Here is an 18,511-nt window from a genome sequence, read left to right on the forward strand (position 1 = left end):
TGGTCAATAGAATTTAATGGAAATCTCTACCTTTTTCTTTACCTCCTTTCTCAGAGCAGGTGTTCATCCTTTGCCAAGGCAAATTCCATACTCTCTTTTCTCCCGTGGGACCTATTACGTTCCTTATCTTGTCTTATACCTTTAGCTTCATCCTCTTCACTGCCTCCTACATTTATAAACTTACTCATAACTCCCTCATCCTTAAAAACCCCAAACCCTCACTTGGGCTCTGCCTTCCGGTTAAGCAGCAATTCTATATATAGCCATCCCTTTACCATGGAACTTTCTGAAAACCTTCACTTGTTTCCTTTTGCCATTCATTCTTCAGTGGCCACACCCAGCAGACCCCACAGACGTGAAACTCCAGTGGTCTCGCAACAGCCAAAGCCAGGGGCTGACTTCCCTCTTTGATGTCTCACCACTAACCACATCTCAGTTTTCCTGTTTTCGCTTGTTACCTGTTGATTGTTAAACACACATTTCCCTTAGCTTCCCCATTGTAAGGCTTTTCTAATTTGATTCTCTTCCTGCTGCTCTGATCATTACTTTTGAGTCCCTTTAGTTAGCAGCATCCACTCCTTAAATTACTCTTTCAAATTAGTATTTTCTTTCCTTCTGTTCTTTTCTTGCACCTCCCATGACCTCTGTGAGTCATCTTGTGAAGGCTTTACAACTGTCCATAGTCATCCATTTTACCTTTACCCCTGGGTACATGGGAAGACTGCATTTTCCCTTCCCCTAAAGTTACTCTACATATACGCAATCACAGATCCTGTTCATTCTACTATCTAAACTTAAAACCGTCTTTCCTCCTAATTCCCAGTGAACCTACAGGTCATCCAGTCTCCTCTGTACTCCTGTGACGTTGTACCAGATGGTCCATCATACAAACTCTGCCCTTCCTGGATTCTACCCTCCTCATCACAGCCAGAATACCCTTACTTACAACCATTTCCTTTGCCCTTGGAGTGAAACCCTTACCATCACTCAGAGACTCTGGACTGATCTCCTCAAGTCTGCTTTCCTCTCTCTCACCCTCACGTTCTCTGCTGCAGCCACTCTGACCTCTCTCATTTCCTTCAAAGTCCTGTGTCCCCTGACCTGTATCTCAGAATTACTGCACATTCTCACATCTCAAACCTAGATGTCCCCCTGCCATTTTTTTCTTAGTTAACTCGAATGAATCCTTCACATCTCAGCCTACATATCACAATTCCTGATACACAAGAAACAATACATATATATGGATTGATTATCTCATCCATTATTCCAGCCGAAACTTTGATCCACTCCTACCCGCACTGCTGAAATAGTCTCTACTCTGCCCTGTGACCATTCTGCCCCTTTTAACTACAGGGTCCTCTATGAAGATGCCAGTTGCCTAGGTGTAGACTATTGCTAGATTTAATTTTCTAATTTTACCTTTTAGCTATTACTATCTTCATTGCTTGTCCCATTTAATTGTATCCTCCAATTTCATTACAGTTATTTAACATAATAATTAAGCAGATAAATGATTAATCTTTTGATTAACATACTGACTAGTCACAATGAAACTCATTCACGGAAAATGCCAGTCTTTAGTTGCAGTTGAGCAATGTTTTATCTATGTTGTTTCAAGAGTTAAACATCATAGTTTCTTATAATGCACATCACAAGCTGAAAATTCACTTTATTGATAGCTTCACCGAAGTGTAGAATTTTTTTCTAAAGATAGGTTATAAGTTACAAGGCCAGACTCATGTTTTCTTGTCTTTTGGATGCCACTAAATCACAGTTCAGTATCATTAAAGTATATTGAATTTTACACAGCTTACTTAACAGGTAAAAATTGTGAACATAACTCCTTTTCAATAGATACAAAATCTAATAGTAAACTACCCAAAAGGATGGATAATTTATACTGTTTCTTTCCAAAAAAGAAGCAATAAAACTATGACTTATGAGAATAAAACTACATGGCACAATGAAAAACACTGGCAACAAATGAAATCAACACTAAATATAGTCAGAAAAATAGGAAACATATCAACCTTATATCTCTATAACTAAATATTTATATATGTAGGGAATAAATACTTCAGAAGAAAATGCTTAATTAGAAAGCATAAACTTTTGTAAAACAAATACATGACAACAGTGCATCTAAAATACACAAATAAGCATTTAAAATCAGGCTAATAGGTCTTATCCAAATATAGAGAAATATTTTTGCCATTTAAAAGCATTAGGATTGTTGACTAAGTCTTGACTCAAGTGGGATCTAATATACTTTCTCCTGGTGTCTAATTTATCAAATTTAAGCTCTTGAGGTATTTATTTTCAGAAGTAGATTTCATTGTTTAAAGATTTCTGCCTTTCATTAAGTTCAGATATCAATATATTTGCAGTTCTGGGGATATAAATATAAAACATGTTAACATCCTTGTGGTTTTGGATAGCTATTAATGGTTTTTTTTTTTTTTCCATTTGGGTAGAATTAATTTGTTTATTTTCAAATTGGTATGAAATAAAATAACCTTGTCTTTGTTCTGTGTCTTTTGTAAAGTTGATTAAGGACAACTGAATTAATAGTTACATTGCAAGGATAGATATGACCATGACCATAAAGAATGGCAAAAGCATTACTTTAAAATTGAGTCCGTTTAAAAATTTTGTAGTAATAAAAAGAAGTGATGGGACTTTCCTGGTGGCACAGTGGTTAAGAATCTGCCTGTCAATGCAGGGTACACGGGTTTGAACCCTGGTCTGGGAAGATCCCATACACCAGAGAGCAACTAAGCCCGTGAGCCACAACTACGGAGCCCGTGTGCCACAACTACTGAAGCCCGCATGCCTAGAGCCCGTGCTCCGCAACAAGAGAAGCCACCGCAATGAGAAGCATGCGCACCGCAACCAAGAGTAGCCCCTGCTTGCTGCAACTAGAGAAAGCCCACGCGCAGCAACGAAGAACCAACACAGCCAAAGAAATGAATAAATAAATAAATTTTTAAAAAAGTGATAACATCGTAAGTCATATATTACTATCCTTGTAAAAGTTTTGAGAAACCATTAATGAGTAAATCTACATTTGTTAGCTAATGGTGTGGTACAATCAAAGATTTATCAAAATAAAAATGAGGTCCATATACATGTAAAATCAACTCTTTATCATAAGTATCATTAGCAACTATAGAACCCCAAATGAACTCTTGAGGGTAAGGCTCTTAAAACAAAGAATAACATTTTAAGTACATAGCTATTACAAACCCATTTGATATTCATTTTACACTTGATCTTAGCCAAAAGGCCGAGAAGCGACTGATATTCATTTTAATTGCCATGACTATAATGAATATACTTTGTATTCAAACAGTAGTCACAAGTACTACTACAGAAGTTCCAATATAATTCAGCCTTAGTTAAGAATGAGTAAATGGATATTTAAAATGGAACGTTACCAGGAAGGAGGGAAAAAAACAATTACAGAAAACATCAGCTCCTTAAAATAGCAAATTAAAGATTTGTATTAAATTGTATTCTTTCATACTTGGACATAAACAGAATACAGTAATACAGGAAAACTTGCTATATCAACCACTCCTTTTCCTTGCCTCAGCTGTCTACAGATTAATTAACCCTGAAAATAGAAATTGGGATATGAAAAATGACTAAGAAGAGAAGGCTGAAATTCACTTTACAATAGTTAGTCTACGAAAAGGATTTTTAAAATACCACTATGCCAATTTATTTTAGCTGGAGGAACAGGTAGTTATGTATGCCATTTTATTTCAGTTGGTCAGACAAGTTCTAATATTCCCTTTAATCTTCTCCCACACAGAGGACTGACGCCTTAAAATCCAAGATGAGAGGCCTCGTGCCATAAATTAAAGATGATATTTTTCAGTGTATGGTTCACAGAATGACACATGGATGTTTGTTAAAAGCAAACATTCCTGTGCCCCAACCAAGTTCTCCCGAGTCAGAATCATGGAATCAGCATTGTGACGAGCAACCTGAAAATTCTGATGTATACACTTGTTTAAAAACAACTGACTGATGGTTGAATGAGGAAATATTTAAAACAATATATTTGTCATTTCATTCCAGTCAGCAAACATTTATTAAGTCCGATCCTATGTGAGTAAAAATTTGATACATGGAGGGTGTCCCCAAAGGCAAGAAGCATATGATAACATGATTTTCAATGCACAGTTTAGTAAGTATAATAATAACCTGCAAACGTCTGCAAACACAAAGAAAATAGTGTGCTTATTGTACAGATTAACAATTCACTCTTGATTTCAATTTAGTAGTTCTTCCTCTGAAAAGGTGTCTGGAGGTTTAAGAGAAGTGTGTTTAGCTTATTATGAGAAAACATAATGGAAGTATTTTTAAAAACAAATTTATCCTGTTTCCTGATGGTTTTGGACATCCTGTGTTTCCAAAAGGAGGGTAATAAGTGTGTGAGGCTTCTTGGTGGCTGGGGGAAGGCACAGAGTGTACCAATGAGGGAAGGGAAGGAATGAACTACAAGACCAGAACCGCTAAAAGCAAATTGTTTCTCTTACCTCTAGCCTAGTTCTCCTCCTGGTGCCTGAACTGTAAGATAAACTTATTTGGAGGTTGCATTGTGTTTTTTAACCACTAGAGCAAAAATTCAAACAGTAAAAGTTGACTTTGGAGTTTAATAGAAGAATGGAAGAAAATAAAGGAAACAAAGCTGATGGTACCAAGTGACTTTTCTGGTCAGCTGTTTTCCCTCCCACCCTCCCCTGCAGGACTGGAGACTGATGGACTGGAATCTGTGGAATGAACTTCCACAAGGAGCACTCAGTGAGGAAACTGAGGGCAGACAAGCTGATGGGGTTCATTAATTGTGCCTAGTGCTCCGGATTTTCTATAATCGTTGGTTGACTTTTCTTAGCACTGGAAACAGGAGCCAGTAAAAAGAAAATAAAAGGCTGAAATAAGTAAAGGTGGATAGAAGAACAGCTGTAGGGACCTTCAGGGATTTCCACTGCCCACAGCTATGGTTCTCACAGTGGTCTCTAGAGCAGCAATACCATCATCACCGGGAACTCACTGCACGCGCACACTCAGGCTGCCACAGCAAAATGCCATCGGCTGAGCGGCTTGAACAACAGACATCTCTTTTCTTACAGTTCCGGAGGCTGTAAGTCCAAGACCAAGGTGCTGTGGCCAGTTTGGCTTCTGGCGAGAGTGCTCTTTCTGACTCTTCCTCTTTTTATAAACCACCAATTCAGTCAGATTAGGAATCCAACCGTATAACCTCAGTTAACCTTAACTATCTCCTAAAAGCCCTATCGCAAATACGGTCACATTAGGGATTAGGACTTCAACGTGTAAATTTGGGGGGACACAATTCAGTCCAAAACACTCGTTACAAATGAAAATTCTGGAGCCCCACCTCAGACCTATTGAATCAGAAATTCAGGGAACGAAGGCCAGCAGTTTGTGTCTCATGAATCCCTCCGGGTTATTCGCATGCACACTAAAGCCTGAGAAGCATGGGCCTCCAGGGAAAATTCTCAGCATCGCATTTCATTTCCTCCACGGTTTCTCCCATTTTTACTTTCCAGCCTTATTTCTTACTGCTCTTTGACACGAACTCTGCTTCTGTTAAACTACTGGTCACCGTGGCCTGAAAGATCATCTGTGTTCTGTCTTCCAGACCCTTGTTTCCTGTCACCAACCTCCGACTGTCTTCCGACCTCTTCAATGAAGCCTCACTGCAACATCCCAGCCAGTCACGTCTTCTTTCTCCAAAGAGCAGAAGCACTGCTTGTCTGAGCCAATCATTTTCATATTTTACAGATTTTACTTTCTTACAGTTCATAGGTTATACCTGTCTGTAATTTTAGCACAAGGCTTTGCACATAAAAGCACTTAAGTCTTCAAAACATTATATACTGTTTTGCTTATAACTCTTCTCTGTGACTCCCTACGACACTGGCTCCAATACAACACCAATCTGGGGCATCAAACAGTCCCTTGGTCTCTGACATAATGCCACTTCCAAAGTTGTTTAATAATAAAAAAATCATCAATATACTATTTGCTCTTTATTAAATCCTTAAGTGCATCAAGACTTATAACAGGCACTTAGTATATTCCCTGATTAAATTCTCACAATCACCCTGAAATAGGCATTATGATCCCTCTTTGACTGAAAGACACTGGAAACTGAGGCAGAGAAGTTCAATGAACTCCCCCAAAGTCACATACCCGAGAAGCAGCAAGGCTGAAAAGTGTGAACATATGTTTCTCTGACTCAAAGCACATGCTTTATTTCTATGTTATACTATAGACGAAGAGATTTAGTTTGCTGTCAACATAATGAATTAACTGCCAAGAATCCCAGAGTGTATGGCTCTTGTGGTAAACATACTTCCAATATACCCTTTGTAAACTCTATCTTCTTTACCCCCAACACACACACACACACAAGTCCTGAAGCACTGCTAAAAGTAAGCCATCATGAAACAAAAAGGGCAGACTTCTTGAGATCAACAGATACTGTTAAATGACTACAGACAACAAACAGCTCTAAATTCTATCGCTATTCAATATGCTATTTACCTGCAGACAGCCTTCGGAATTCTTTTATCTCTAGGTTAGAGACAACTGAAGAACTCAAAGGGAATTACTTGAAAGTTCACAGGAGCTTTGATAAACTTTTGCCCAAAGCAAATACTGATAATTACGCACTAGAAGCACTCACACACACACATATATGCATATAAAATTTTAAAATCGCTGTCAGAAACAATGGAATTTTTTTGGAAAAAATGGTATTTCTTAGCTTCCTTCTCCAGAAAGAAAAAACAAGTGGTTATATTTTACTTTCACAGCTGCCTGTGCTTTGAAGACTGGACTGTGAAGATAATAAGCCACACCTGTTGGACTGTTTAGGTAAGTCCAATCACCAGCTGAGATAGTAATTAAAAGTAACATTCCGTCCTCAGCCTACCTGGGGTGTTCAACAACCTGGACATCTTGCAGAAATAGGAGATGTACTGCTCACAGTACTCGGCGCTGTTGGTGATGGCGCTGATCTGGTCCATGGAGGCGCTGTAAATGAGCTGTGTCACCGAGTGTTTTTCTGGGTTGTAGCCCACCACCGTCGTCTGCGTCTGCAAATCATGAGACACTATGGTCCATACTTTGTCCTCTGTGGGGAGAAAAATGCCACGACAATGGGTCATTAGTATGCAAATGCATCTTCAAATGTCAGAAAATAAGTGAGCTATACTTTCACTGGTGTTTTCCCTGAACTGCTGTAGAACAGAGCTAAGGATAGTAATCCTTAAAGTAACCCTCACCCTTTCTCACACTTAAGTTCTGCTTATATAGACAGAGTAGAAAAGTAATATTTTTTATTAAAAACAAACGCAAGATACCTCCTGAAAATGAAACCAAATAGCCTGAGAATCTGGTTGATGCTCTAATATCTGCAGCATTGAATGTGAGGCCCACTGTGTTCCGAAGCCTTCCTGACTCTGTTATCCCTCACTCCTTCCGTAGAACAGTATTTGCTCCCTCCTAAATGAACTACGTGCTCTCAAGCCTCTGGATCTTTGTACATGCTGTTTGCTCTAATCAGAATGTGCATACTCATCTTGTCAACAAATATTCTTTTCACCCTGACCTTTCAGTTATAATTAGACACTGCATGCTCTGTTATTGGAATGCTGTACACATGTGGGATGATGCAAATAAGTAATTATCTTGGTGTTTTGGACCCTGAAAATTTCAACATGTGAAAAGGAGAAGCATATATTTGATGAGATTAAATTAAAATCCTATATAGTTCTGCATTTGAATTAGAAGCATCACTATGAACCCAGGATGATGTTATCTTTTTAAAAATGTACACATATGTCTTAGTTCTGTCCACTGAATAAGCCCCCAAACAAGGACCAACCTCTGGCACCAGACTGTCATTACTCAATACCATTTTCCATTAAGAGAAAACTAAGCTTCCAGAGAAATGGCTGATTCAGGGCTGGAAATGGATAAGAGGAGCCTGGAACATACTGTCACTTCAGAAACAAACTACTGGAGACAGAGTGTGGTTCAAAAAACCCCAGGGCCAAAGAAGGATGATTTTAATTAACATCAATAAGAATTTCCTGCAATGAATTAAAATACAGCGAGTATTTAACTCCATGAGTTTGTACCAAAAAAGAGAAATGTCTAATTTTGGAATATGCTGGGTAACTAACTCATTACTTTGAATATTGGTAAATAGAGGCAAAGAATCCAGCATTTAGTCTACCTTAGCCATATGAAGTGTAATGTAACTAAATACTTTCTTTATGGAAATATTTCAGCTCATAAATGAAGGCTAAATGATAAATTTTTTAACTTCTAACAAGTTAGTAGGATCTAAGTAGGATTATTCATGGTCGCTAATATAACAAGTAAAACCGGAGGAGATGTGCCTCCTGGAGATCAGGAGGGGAGGGCAAGTACACAGCATTACATGTGGAGGCGTGCGGACAAAATTCAGAGATGAATTTCACCAAGCTTATAGACCTACCTGCCAACTTCTAGAAAATATAGGGGAAAGGGGAACATGTTAAATGTCACCAAAGGGAAACAGCAAAATCCATGCTGTGGAAAACTATATACATCATACAATCTAGTTTTTTAACAGGTGAGTGATAAATTACAAAGGAAGAGAGAGAGACACACACAGGGGAGAGAGAGACAGAGAGACAGAGAGCTTTAGATTAAGAGAGATGAGAGATGTCCTGAACTTGCCCCTCCTGAGGTCTTCCTATTTCAGGAAATGGCAACTCCACTCATCCAGTTCTAGGACAAAAGCCTTGGAGTCGCCCTCAACTCTTCCCTTTCTTCCACCTCCTCCTGCAGCCTGTCAGTGACCCCCGCCTGCTCTACCTTCAATAATTATTCCGAATCTGGGCATTCCTCAGCCCCCACCGCCCGCCACTGCACTGGTCGCAGCCCCAGGGCCACTCGCCTGTGTCCCACAGTAACCTCTAACCAGTCCCCTCTTTCCACCCTGGCACCCTCACGCCTACCTTCAACACATCAACCAGGCTGAAGTTTTTGAGCACAAGTCAGATTCTGACACAGCTCAGGGTCCTCACATGGCACCCAGTCTCGTTCACAGACAAAGTCTAGTTCTTAGAATAGTGAAAGGCCCTCCGAGATCCGGCTCTTCCTTGCTGCCCTACTAATCTCTCCCTTGCTCCTTTGGCTCTGCCTCCTTGGAGACTTGCACTTGCTCTTTCCTGCATCTAGAGCCGTCTTTCCTCAAGCCCACTCTTTATCCAGATCTGAGCTCCAGTGACAACCTTTCCTTCCCGAGTCCCACCCCACCACAGATGCTCTCCATCTACCTGCCCAGCTTTGCTTTTCTCCATAACGTTTATCTCTATCTTAGGGCACATTTAAATTATTTTTAAATGTCTTGTCTCCCACCATTAGAAGGGAAGAAAGCAGGGATTGTTTCAATGCTATATGCAACGTGTTTAGGTTGGTAATTGACATATAGCAGGTCTTCAAAAATATTAGTTGAATAGAAGAATGAATTAATTAAAATAAACAGAATATAAATACTTAATCCAGGAACTTTTAAAAATCACTTTGGTTCAAGTTCTGCCGAGACTATCCTTAGAGACTGTGGACAGGCCACTTCACTCCTCTGAGCCAGAATTTCCCTTCATCTGTTACAACATGCCTCTCTGTCAGAAGACTTCCCAGCTTGCTGTTCTTAAATTGATTGAAAGAAGTTCAGTTACGGTGTCCCCTGTAGTCATTTTCTATAGATAATTGCTTTTCCAGTTTTATCTTTGGCCTGATCAGAACTACCGTCCTTTAGCTCCTCTGATACAGCAAGAAAAGCTGCAATATATTTTGGTAATTCTGTCACTTTCTGACATGATTCGGAAAACAAACTGATTGTCATTTATATCCAGACCTTCAGATTTACCTTCACCGAATTAAAAATTCATTAATTGAATTAGGTTACTTCTATCACTTTTCTGTTACAATAAGTCTATGGCATAGAATTCTCAAATGTTTGACACCACTTACTCTTTCCTCCCTCCCTCCTTCCTCTCTTCTTTCTTTCCCTCCCTCCCTTCCTTCCTTCTTTGTTTCTTTCTCTCTCTTTTTTTAAAAACAAATCCTTACCAAGAGCCTTGTCCTGTAGCACTGTTCCAGACCTCTTTCTTTAACTTTTGATGGAACAGCATTCTAATCTGACCCTCCTTTAAATATCATAAACCCCTTTTTATATATACAAAATACGTTCATAAAGGCAAACATTAATTAAGCAAGTAAAACAAAATGATCACCCATTATGGTCTCTGTCAATAACTTTAAAAAGACTAACCAATCTGTTAATGTTGATGAATCTCTAACATTTTGGTCCTGGTGACTTCTTGACCCTAAACTCTAGTTCCAGCCATCTCAGCACACACATTTCATCATCAAAACCCTGCACATTATATCTTTATATTTGTTTTATAGTCCACTCATACATTCAACAAATATTATCATGTACCTACTATATGACCAGTACAGATCTAGGCACCATGGAAACCAAAGCGAAAAAAAAAGCATTCATGAACTTTGGCAGCTTACATTCTTACATTCTAGTGGAGAAAACAGACAATAAGCAAAATTAAACGAATACATATATATATAGTTAGCCAGTGATAATGGCGAGGAGAAAAACTAAATCAGGGAAGGGAAGAATAGGCTGTGTGTATGGGGACTGCATTTTTAAACACAGAGGAAACCATAAAAGCCCTGAGAAAGTGACATTTGAATAAATAAGGTAGCTATCCAGCAAGCCGTGTATCTGTCTGGGGAAAAGTATTCCAGACAGAGGGAATGAAAATGCAAATGTTCTAAATCTGGAAGATTCCTGGGGCTTCCCTGGTGGCGCAGTGCTTGAGAGTCCGCCTGCCGATGCGGGGGACGCGGGTTCGTGCCCGGGTCCGGGAAGATCCCACGTGCCGCGGAGCGGCTGGGCCCGTGAGCCATGGCCGCTGAGCCTGCGCGTCCGGAGCCTGTGCTCCGCAACGGGAGAGGCCACGGCAGTGAGAGGCCCGCGCGTACCGCAAAATAAATAAATAAATAAATAAATCTGGAAGATTCCGGATGTCCTTCAGGTACACGAGAAAGCCAGTGAGCGACCAAAGGGGAGAGGAGCAGAAGTTGCAGGCAGACATGTAACGAGAATGGGTGGACTGTAACCTGACAGCAGATGGAAAGCCACCGGCTTTGGAAGGTTTGGAGCAACTGAAAGCAGTTTGCTTTAACTTAATCTTTGACATACTATTCTTTGCTGCAATAAAATTATACTTCAGAGGGGTGTGAAAAATAATACATATATATCTTTATAAAGATTTAAAACTTTATACAGTGTCATGGCATTATAAAAGGTAATATATAAGTGCTATTTTGATAGAATAAAACAATTACTGTTGATGCATCTTGCAAATTATTATTATTACTATTTTATTTATTTATTTATTTATTTTTGCGGTACGCGGGCCTCCCTCTGCTGTGGCCTCTCCCATTGCGGAGCACAGGCTCCGGACGCGCAGGCCCAGCGGCCATGGCTCACGGGCCCAGCCGCTCCGCGGCACGTGGGATCCTCCCAGACCGGAGCACGAACCCGCGTCCCCTGCATCGGCAGGCGGACCCTCAACCACTGCGCCACCAGGGAAGCCCGCAAATTACTTTTTAATGCTTGTATATTACACATTGCGATGGCTCCTTTGGAGCTATTAAATCTTAAATGACAAACGGATATTAACAATTTTGCAGATATCCAGCATCTAGAAGAAAGTTATGCTGTATAGATTTTTCTTCACTAGTATCATAAGTGGAAAAATTAAAAATCTATTCCCATATTCACAGTGCGTTTATATAGCATGTATTGTAAGATAGGTGTGTAATGCAAATAAAAACTAATGTGTATGGAAACTTCTAATTTCTGCCACTGTCCATTTTCATGAAGAAGCAATTGATAAGCTAGTGTATTTTAAATATTCTTTTTGGATTACTGTGTTATGAAAATGGCCTTTGTGATTACTTAGTGCTTAGTATCTGTCGCATCACTCAATTACATGTTTAAAAACTGTCACATTGTACATTGTTTTAAATATAGCTGATTTAATGATATGTTTCAAATACTGGGGCACATCTGGAACACACTGTGGGAATACATCCCTCTCCTTGGCATTTACAGGGTCCTCAAGATTACCCAGCTTAGTTGTGTTGACATATGTACATTAGAAAGGTCCCTCTGCTACCTGTATCAGTGACCCCATATCCTTATCCTAACTGTAATTCTCAGGTAATTCACTTCAGGAGAACTCAATTCCTGGCACAGTTGGAGTTATGACCAGGGCCCGATAATGCCAGGAAATGACCAGTGAAGAAAGCAAAGAATTACTCCTCGAATATAACCAGTTTCTTCATCATGCATATGGCTGTTCTTTGACTCTTTTCCATGTTATCCATATATAATCTGAAGTTCACAGTACAGAGCAGGTCTTTATACAGCACTTTTTAATTAAAGTCCAATCTGAGCTAAATCCAGTGGAAAAAAATTTTGTGTCCCATACATCTGAATATGCATCTAAGTGTTTCTGATTTTCAAGCAGCATCATGGTTCTGGTTATTGACCAATTTGTCAATCGGGGAGATTTTTACACCTTTATTCATATTAACTCTGAAATGATCTTTAAAATTAAGGGACTATTATATTTAAATTACCTAAATTTAAAGTGGTGTATAAAGCTTGTCAGGCGGGCATCAGCATCTACTTGTAGTCCAAATCCCTGAGCAGCCCTATTACCTATTATAGTAATTCCACAGGAGTGACTTTGGGTCTCTCACTCTGAGACTAAGTAACACAACTGGAACTGAACTATAATACATGCCTCACCTAAGATTTTCCATATTGCATGTAAAACTTGGCCTGCTGCATAAAACTAGTGAATTCAATTTTGTATATCCTTAAATTTCTCCTCTATCTCATAAACTGCATTCTGATAACTAGGTTTGTGGTTTTCTTTGAGCATAGCAGTCTTAATAGCTATTATCCTGATTCAGTAAATCAACAACTGAACCTCAACTATGAGGAAGATATGAGCAAGGATCGCCAATGAAACGCTATAGCATCAATAAGAATTGCTTACATGTTTGTAGCCTTACAGGAGAACACAGCCACGGGAAGAAGCCTACCATTTAAAAGAAACCATGTTCTCATGTGAAAAATTTTGAGTTCTACATAGTATCAAGACAATGTCATTTTAGAGAGAATCCATTTTGAATCTCTTCAATTAGACATTAAGAAACCAAGTGTAATAGAGTTACCACATGATCCTGCAATCCCACTCCTGGGCATATATCCAGAAAAGAAAAAAACTGTAGTTCAAAAAGATACATGTACCCCAATGTTCACAGCAGCACTACTTACAATAGCCAAGACATGGAAACAACCTAAGTGTGCATCAATGAATGGCTAAAGAAGATTTTATATATATATATATATATTATAAAATAATATATATATAAAATGGAATATTAGCCATAAAAAGAATGAAATATTGTCATTTGCAGCAACATGGATGGACCTAGGGATTATCATACTAAGTGAAGTAAGTCAGAGAAAGACAAGTATCACATGATATCACTTATATGTGGAATCTAAAAAAAAAAAACAAATGAACTAATTTACAAACAGAAACAGTCTCACAGACACAGAAAACAAACTTTCTCAAAGGGGAAAAGGGTGGGGGAAGGGATAAATTAGAAGTATGGGATTAACAGATGCACTACTATATATAAAATATACAACAAGGATTTACTGTATAGCACAGGGAACTATATTCAATACCTTATAATAACCAATAATGGAAGAGAATCTGAAAAAGAATATATATATATGAATCACTTTGCTGTACACCTGAAACTAACACAATATTGTAAATCAACTATACTTCAATTAAAAAAAAAAAGTGTCGGGCTTCCCTGGTGGTGCAGTGGTTGCGGGTCCGCCTGCCGATGCAGGGGACACGGGTTCGCGCCCCGGTCTGGGAAGATCCCACATGCCCGGGAGCGGCTGGGCCCGTGAGCCATGGCCGCTGGGCCTGCGCGTCCGGAGCCTGTGCTCCACGGCGGGAGAGGCCACAACAGTGAGAGGCCCGCGTACCGAAAAAAAAAAAAAAAAAAAAAAGTGTCAGAAGTGATAAGTGGCTTGACTAAATGAATACGAAAAGTTAGTGGCAAAATAATGGAAACTTTGTCCCCTAATTCTGGATTTAGTGCTCTTTTCACTACACATGTCTTTGACCCAGTGGTGATATGCTTGGTGACATGTCAAAATATTTATTGTCTTCCCCACAGCACCCCACTAATTTTCAGGGGGCAGGGGAATATAGACACTATTTTAGACTTTTTAAATATTATTTTAAATTACAATATACAAGTTATTACATCAAGAAAAATGTCATAAAACAGTAATATAATTCAATCATGAATTCATTCATAAACGATTACTGAGTTTTTGATCTGTTTCAGCATGATGTTAGGTTCTGGAAGTACAAGGATGAAAAAGACTTGAGTTCTGTCCTCAACAAGCCTGCGGTCCAATGGAGGGGAGAAAACATTAAGCTTGAAATTGCAAATTGCGAACAGGTGCTAAAACAGATATATGCACAGGGTCTTGTGAGTTCACATGGAAAGTCTGTATAACCCAGCTTTAGACAGCCATGAAGTGACCAAGAGGACATGGCATTTTCAGTGAATGATGAAGGTTAAATAGGGATGAGCCATATGAAGATGGTGATAAAAGCAGTTTCATTCTTCTTATAGCTCAGACCAAATACCTTGGAGACAAAACGTTCAGTAAATGGGATGTATATGTATACATGTACATATATATTCTTTTTCATATACATATATAATATATATGTACATATATACATATACATATGTATACATATACATATATATAAATATATGTACATATATTTAATATATATTAAATATACATATATACTATATATAAATTGTACATATATATAATATATATACATGTACATATATATAATATATATAAAACTGAATCACTTTGCTGTACACCAGAAACTAACACAATATTGTAAATCAACTATACTTCAATAAAAAAAGAAAGTTTATGGCCCTTTTCCCTCCTTTCAACCCAAGCACCAGGCTTAAACATAATTTTTTTTGATAATACAGATAATATTTATCACCTTGGAAGAAAATCCCGAAATAATCAACTCCTCTGAGTATTTAATTTTCCCCATTAACTCAGTTTCTATTCACTGAAGCAGCCCCTATTGTGAGGAACATTAGCACGACAGTCTGACTGATTAAGTTCCTTGGTGAGGATAATTAGCTAGAAATAAATTTTTAGGGAAAGAAAATCCTTAAGATAGCAGAATTAACATATTCAAAGGACCTAAAACTGGTGTTCTCACTTTAATTTTAACAGAAGTACAAATGTATTAGGTGATTTCTCTTTTTTAAAAAAAATGATTCTCTGACAAACTAAATTATTAAAGCTCCTCTAAACCCAGCAAATTCCTCCCCCCGGCCAAGAACACTCCCACCTGCCCTGGCTCTGAGTCCATCAAGTCTCAGCTTTTAAGTACTTTGCTAGAAAATATCGCCCACTTCCCAAGCCCCAATATCAGACCAAGTTCAGATTAGATATCCATCCATCTCCATCTGCCTCCCTAACAATCCATGTTTACCACTGGGTTTGCATTTCTCATATCGTATTTGGAACATATTTGTTGTAACCACAACTCTGCTGTCCCTGAGGCAGAGTTGGATATCACTGTCATTGCTGAGTCCTTATTGCCTAACTGAGTACCTGGTGTAGGTACTCAAGTGCTCAATAAATACTTGCTGAACTAATGAAGTGGCACGGAGTTCGACACTGGGCTCAAGAAGCAGATGCAGCTGAAGGACGTGGGGTGGGGCTCAGACTGAGGAGCCGTTCTGCAAAGGGTCTGAGACTGAGAAGGAGCTGAATAAGATGCAAAGGATGATAGGAAGCCCGCAGGGAGGCAGTACAGTCAGCCTTCTGTTTTTAAAAGATCCCTCTGGCTGTTATTTGGAAAGTAGATTGGAGGGGATAAGCGTGGAAGCAGACAGGTAATGTGAAACCCTGAATAGAGATGATGGCACTGGAATCAGGTGGTGGCAGTGGAGATGAGGCGGACGAGTGTGAAATACATTTGACAGAAACAAAGAAATAGAAATGAGTGATTGGATATGGCAGGTAGCAGGCAAGGTGGGTGGCGGGGAGAGTGAAAAAGTGTGTAGAATGACTGTCAGCTTTCTAGCTTAAATGAATGGGTAAATGGAAGAACACATTTTGCTGGTGGAAAGATCAAAAATTCCATTTTTAACAAACTAGTAGCATATAATTGCATTTAGTGTCATGGAAATGAATGAGATAACTGAGGGGGAGATGTTTAGAAAGAGAGCAAAGAGAAGAAAGGCCAGGACAAGGCCTGGGGGAGCTCCAACTTTTAGAGGTCATTGAGAGAGAGAGTCTTCAAAGGAGACTGAGGTCAACGAAATCTTGTAAGAGTCTAACAGTCAGACAAGGCACATCCTCAGCATCTCTCCTCTCTACTCCATCCTCAGCAACTACAACTTCTGAGGAGGGTCTCAGGGCAGGTAATAAGGCACAAAGGTAAAAGCACCACGAATGGTTCAGCTAAAGTACTGTGTGCTCAAATGATCAAGTGCTGGCTGTAACTGGAAAAGCACTCTGAGAAATGAGATAAGGCTGTAAGTTATTATGGGAAACAAGATGAAGAATACTCTTCAGTAGATCATTTGCTTCCATCGAATATGTTATTTCAAATGAGATGATGTACATCAGTAGGGAATATTTCAAAACACCTCACGTTTTTAAATGTCCCTATAAAGATCCCAAAACGTTTTCAATTCATAAGTACGAGTTACATATCGGATAGAGAAACATTTATACCCAGACCTGCATAACATTTCCAAAATGATGCTTCTTTGGAGATTGGAAAATAAGGCGTACAATACAACTGCATGCATAAATTGGTGAATCATTTGAATGCTGAGGTTAAGAGATGGTAAATACAGATCATGGTTACTAAGTCTAGATAGGAGTCACAAAGCGAAGACGGGAATACCTAAAAAGTTTACTGACTATAGCTGTTATAGGACAGGAGCTGACATTAAGAATAGAGAAAATTTATGGGAATATTCATAATCTCTTTAAGAGACTTATTTTGAACTTGTCTCAGATCCTACCTGTCTACCTATCTTAGATCCCTGAAAACAATCTGGGTATTTCTACACTCGACCTGCACTCAGGACTTTGACACCAGGCAGAAGGCGGTGTGTGGTGAGGGGGGGAGGGTGCAGGGAGCTCATGGGTCTCGCTTTTCTCTCCTCCTCCTGTCCTGTCTTCTATCTCTCACTCTCTTTTTTACCTCAGACTCACTTCTTCTATTTCTCTTTCCTTTCCACTCTGTTTTCTTCTTTTCTCCTCTCCTCTCTCTTTTTCACACACAGAAAGGCTTTTCTTTTTATTGTGTGGCAAGAACTTTGTTTTTAAGCACATTCTTTCTTACTCTATAAATTAATTTCTGCTCTTGACTCTGATAACATCTAACTTTATGCATTCAAGAAAAATGCTTTCTTCCTTTAAAATTGCTATCTTGCTAAGAGTTTCTGAAAATGTAATTTGAAACTCAAAAATGAGTAACAACTCTCAGTTCTAGTGAATATCTACCCTCCCTTCACTGGAGCAATTGGACTTGGTCTGAAGCATCACCAGATGACTTGGAAGGGACAGAGAAGGGATGGAGAAGGGAAGAACCTAGAAAGAAAACATATCAGATAGTATTTCCAAGCATGTTCTATGTTCCAGTGGCATAACTTACATATCATTATATAGATTGTATGTTTATTTATAACTAGGTATTCAAACCCCTCACCAAAGGCTACCTTTTTGCTCTATAAAATCTTGCTCATTGGGGTGTATGGTGAGAGGTAAGATTTGACAGCTAGAGGGCTGGGAAACTCTCCTGCCACCAGGCAAGCGATTGTCAGCTCTAGGAGCCAAAGATCAGAACCCAGCCACCAGGAGGTGGCAAATCCTCTTGACTCGTGACTGTAGGAGCTGGAGGAGTGATGTGGGTGATGGTAATAAAACACCACTTTAACATGTCTCAATCCCTCTGCATCTGTCTCCTCACTGTACAATGGGGATTATCACAGTACCTGCCTACCTGATGAAGTCGTTTTGAAGAATAAATGGGAAAATACACAAAAAGGACAAAAATGAAGAGAGCTTATCTCAAACCAGCACTCCCTGTGTCAACTATTGTTGGTGTTTTGGGCCCTTCTCTTCCTTTGTCAACCTTTAAAATTCCCAAGAGGGCTTCCCTGGTGGCGCAGTGGTTGAGAGTCCGCCTGCCGATGCAGGGGA

At 39.2% G+C, this 18,511-nt stretch overlaps 1 protein-coding gene across 1 annotated transcript in view; it reads right to left on the reverse strand.

Moving 5' to 3' along the window:
• The window catches only part of CNTNAP2 (contactin associated protein 2), a 1,485,958-nt gene that overhangs the window by 704,762 nt on the left and 762,685 nt on the right, over window positions 1–18,511 (reverse strand). Inside the window, exon 13 of the mRNA XM_055084701.1 lies at window positions 6,974–7,174. Within this exon, the coding sequence (XP_054940676.1) occupies window positions 6,974–7,174 (201 nt within the window). The remainder of the gene's footprint in view (window positions 1–6,973; window positions 7,175–18,511) is intronic.

The sequence above is a fragment of the Physeter macrocephalus genome, chromosome 5 (genome assembly GCF_002837175.3).
Source record: "Physeter macrocephalus isolate SW-GA chromosome 5, ASM283717v5, whole genome shotgun sequence".
In the NCBI taxonomy this organism is placed as follows: Eukaryota; Metazoa; Chordata; class Mammalia; order Artiodactyla; family Physeteridae; genus Physeter; species Physeter macrocephalus.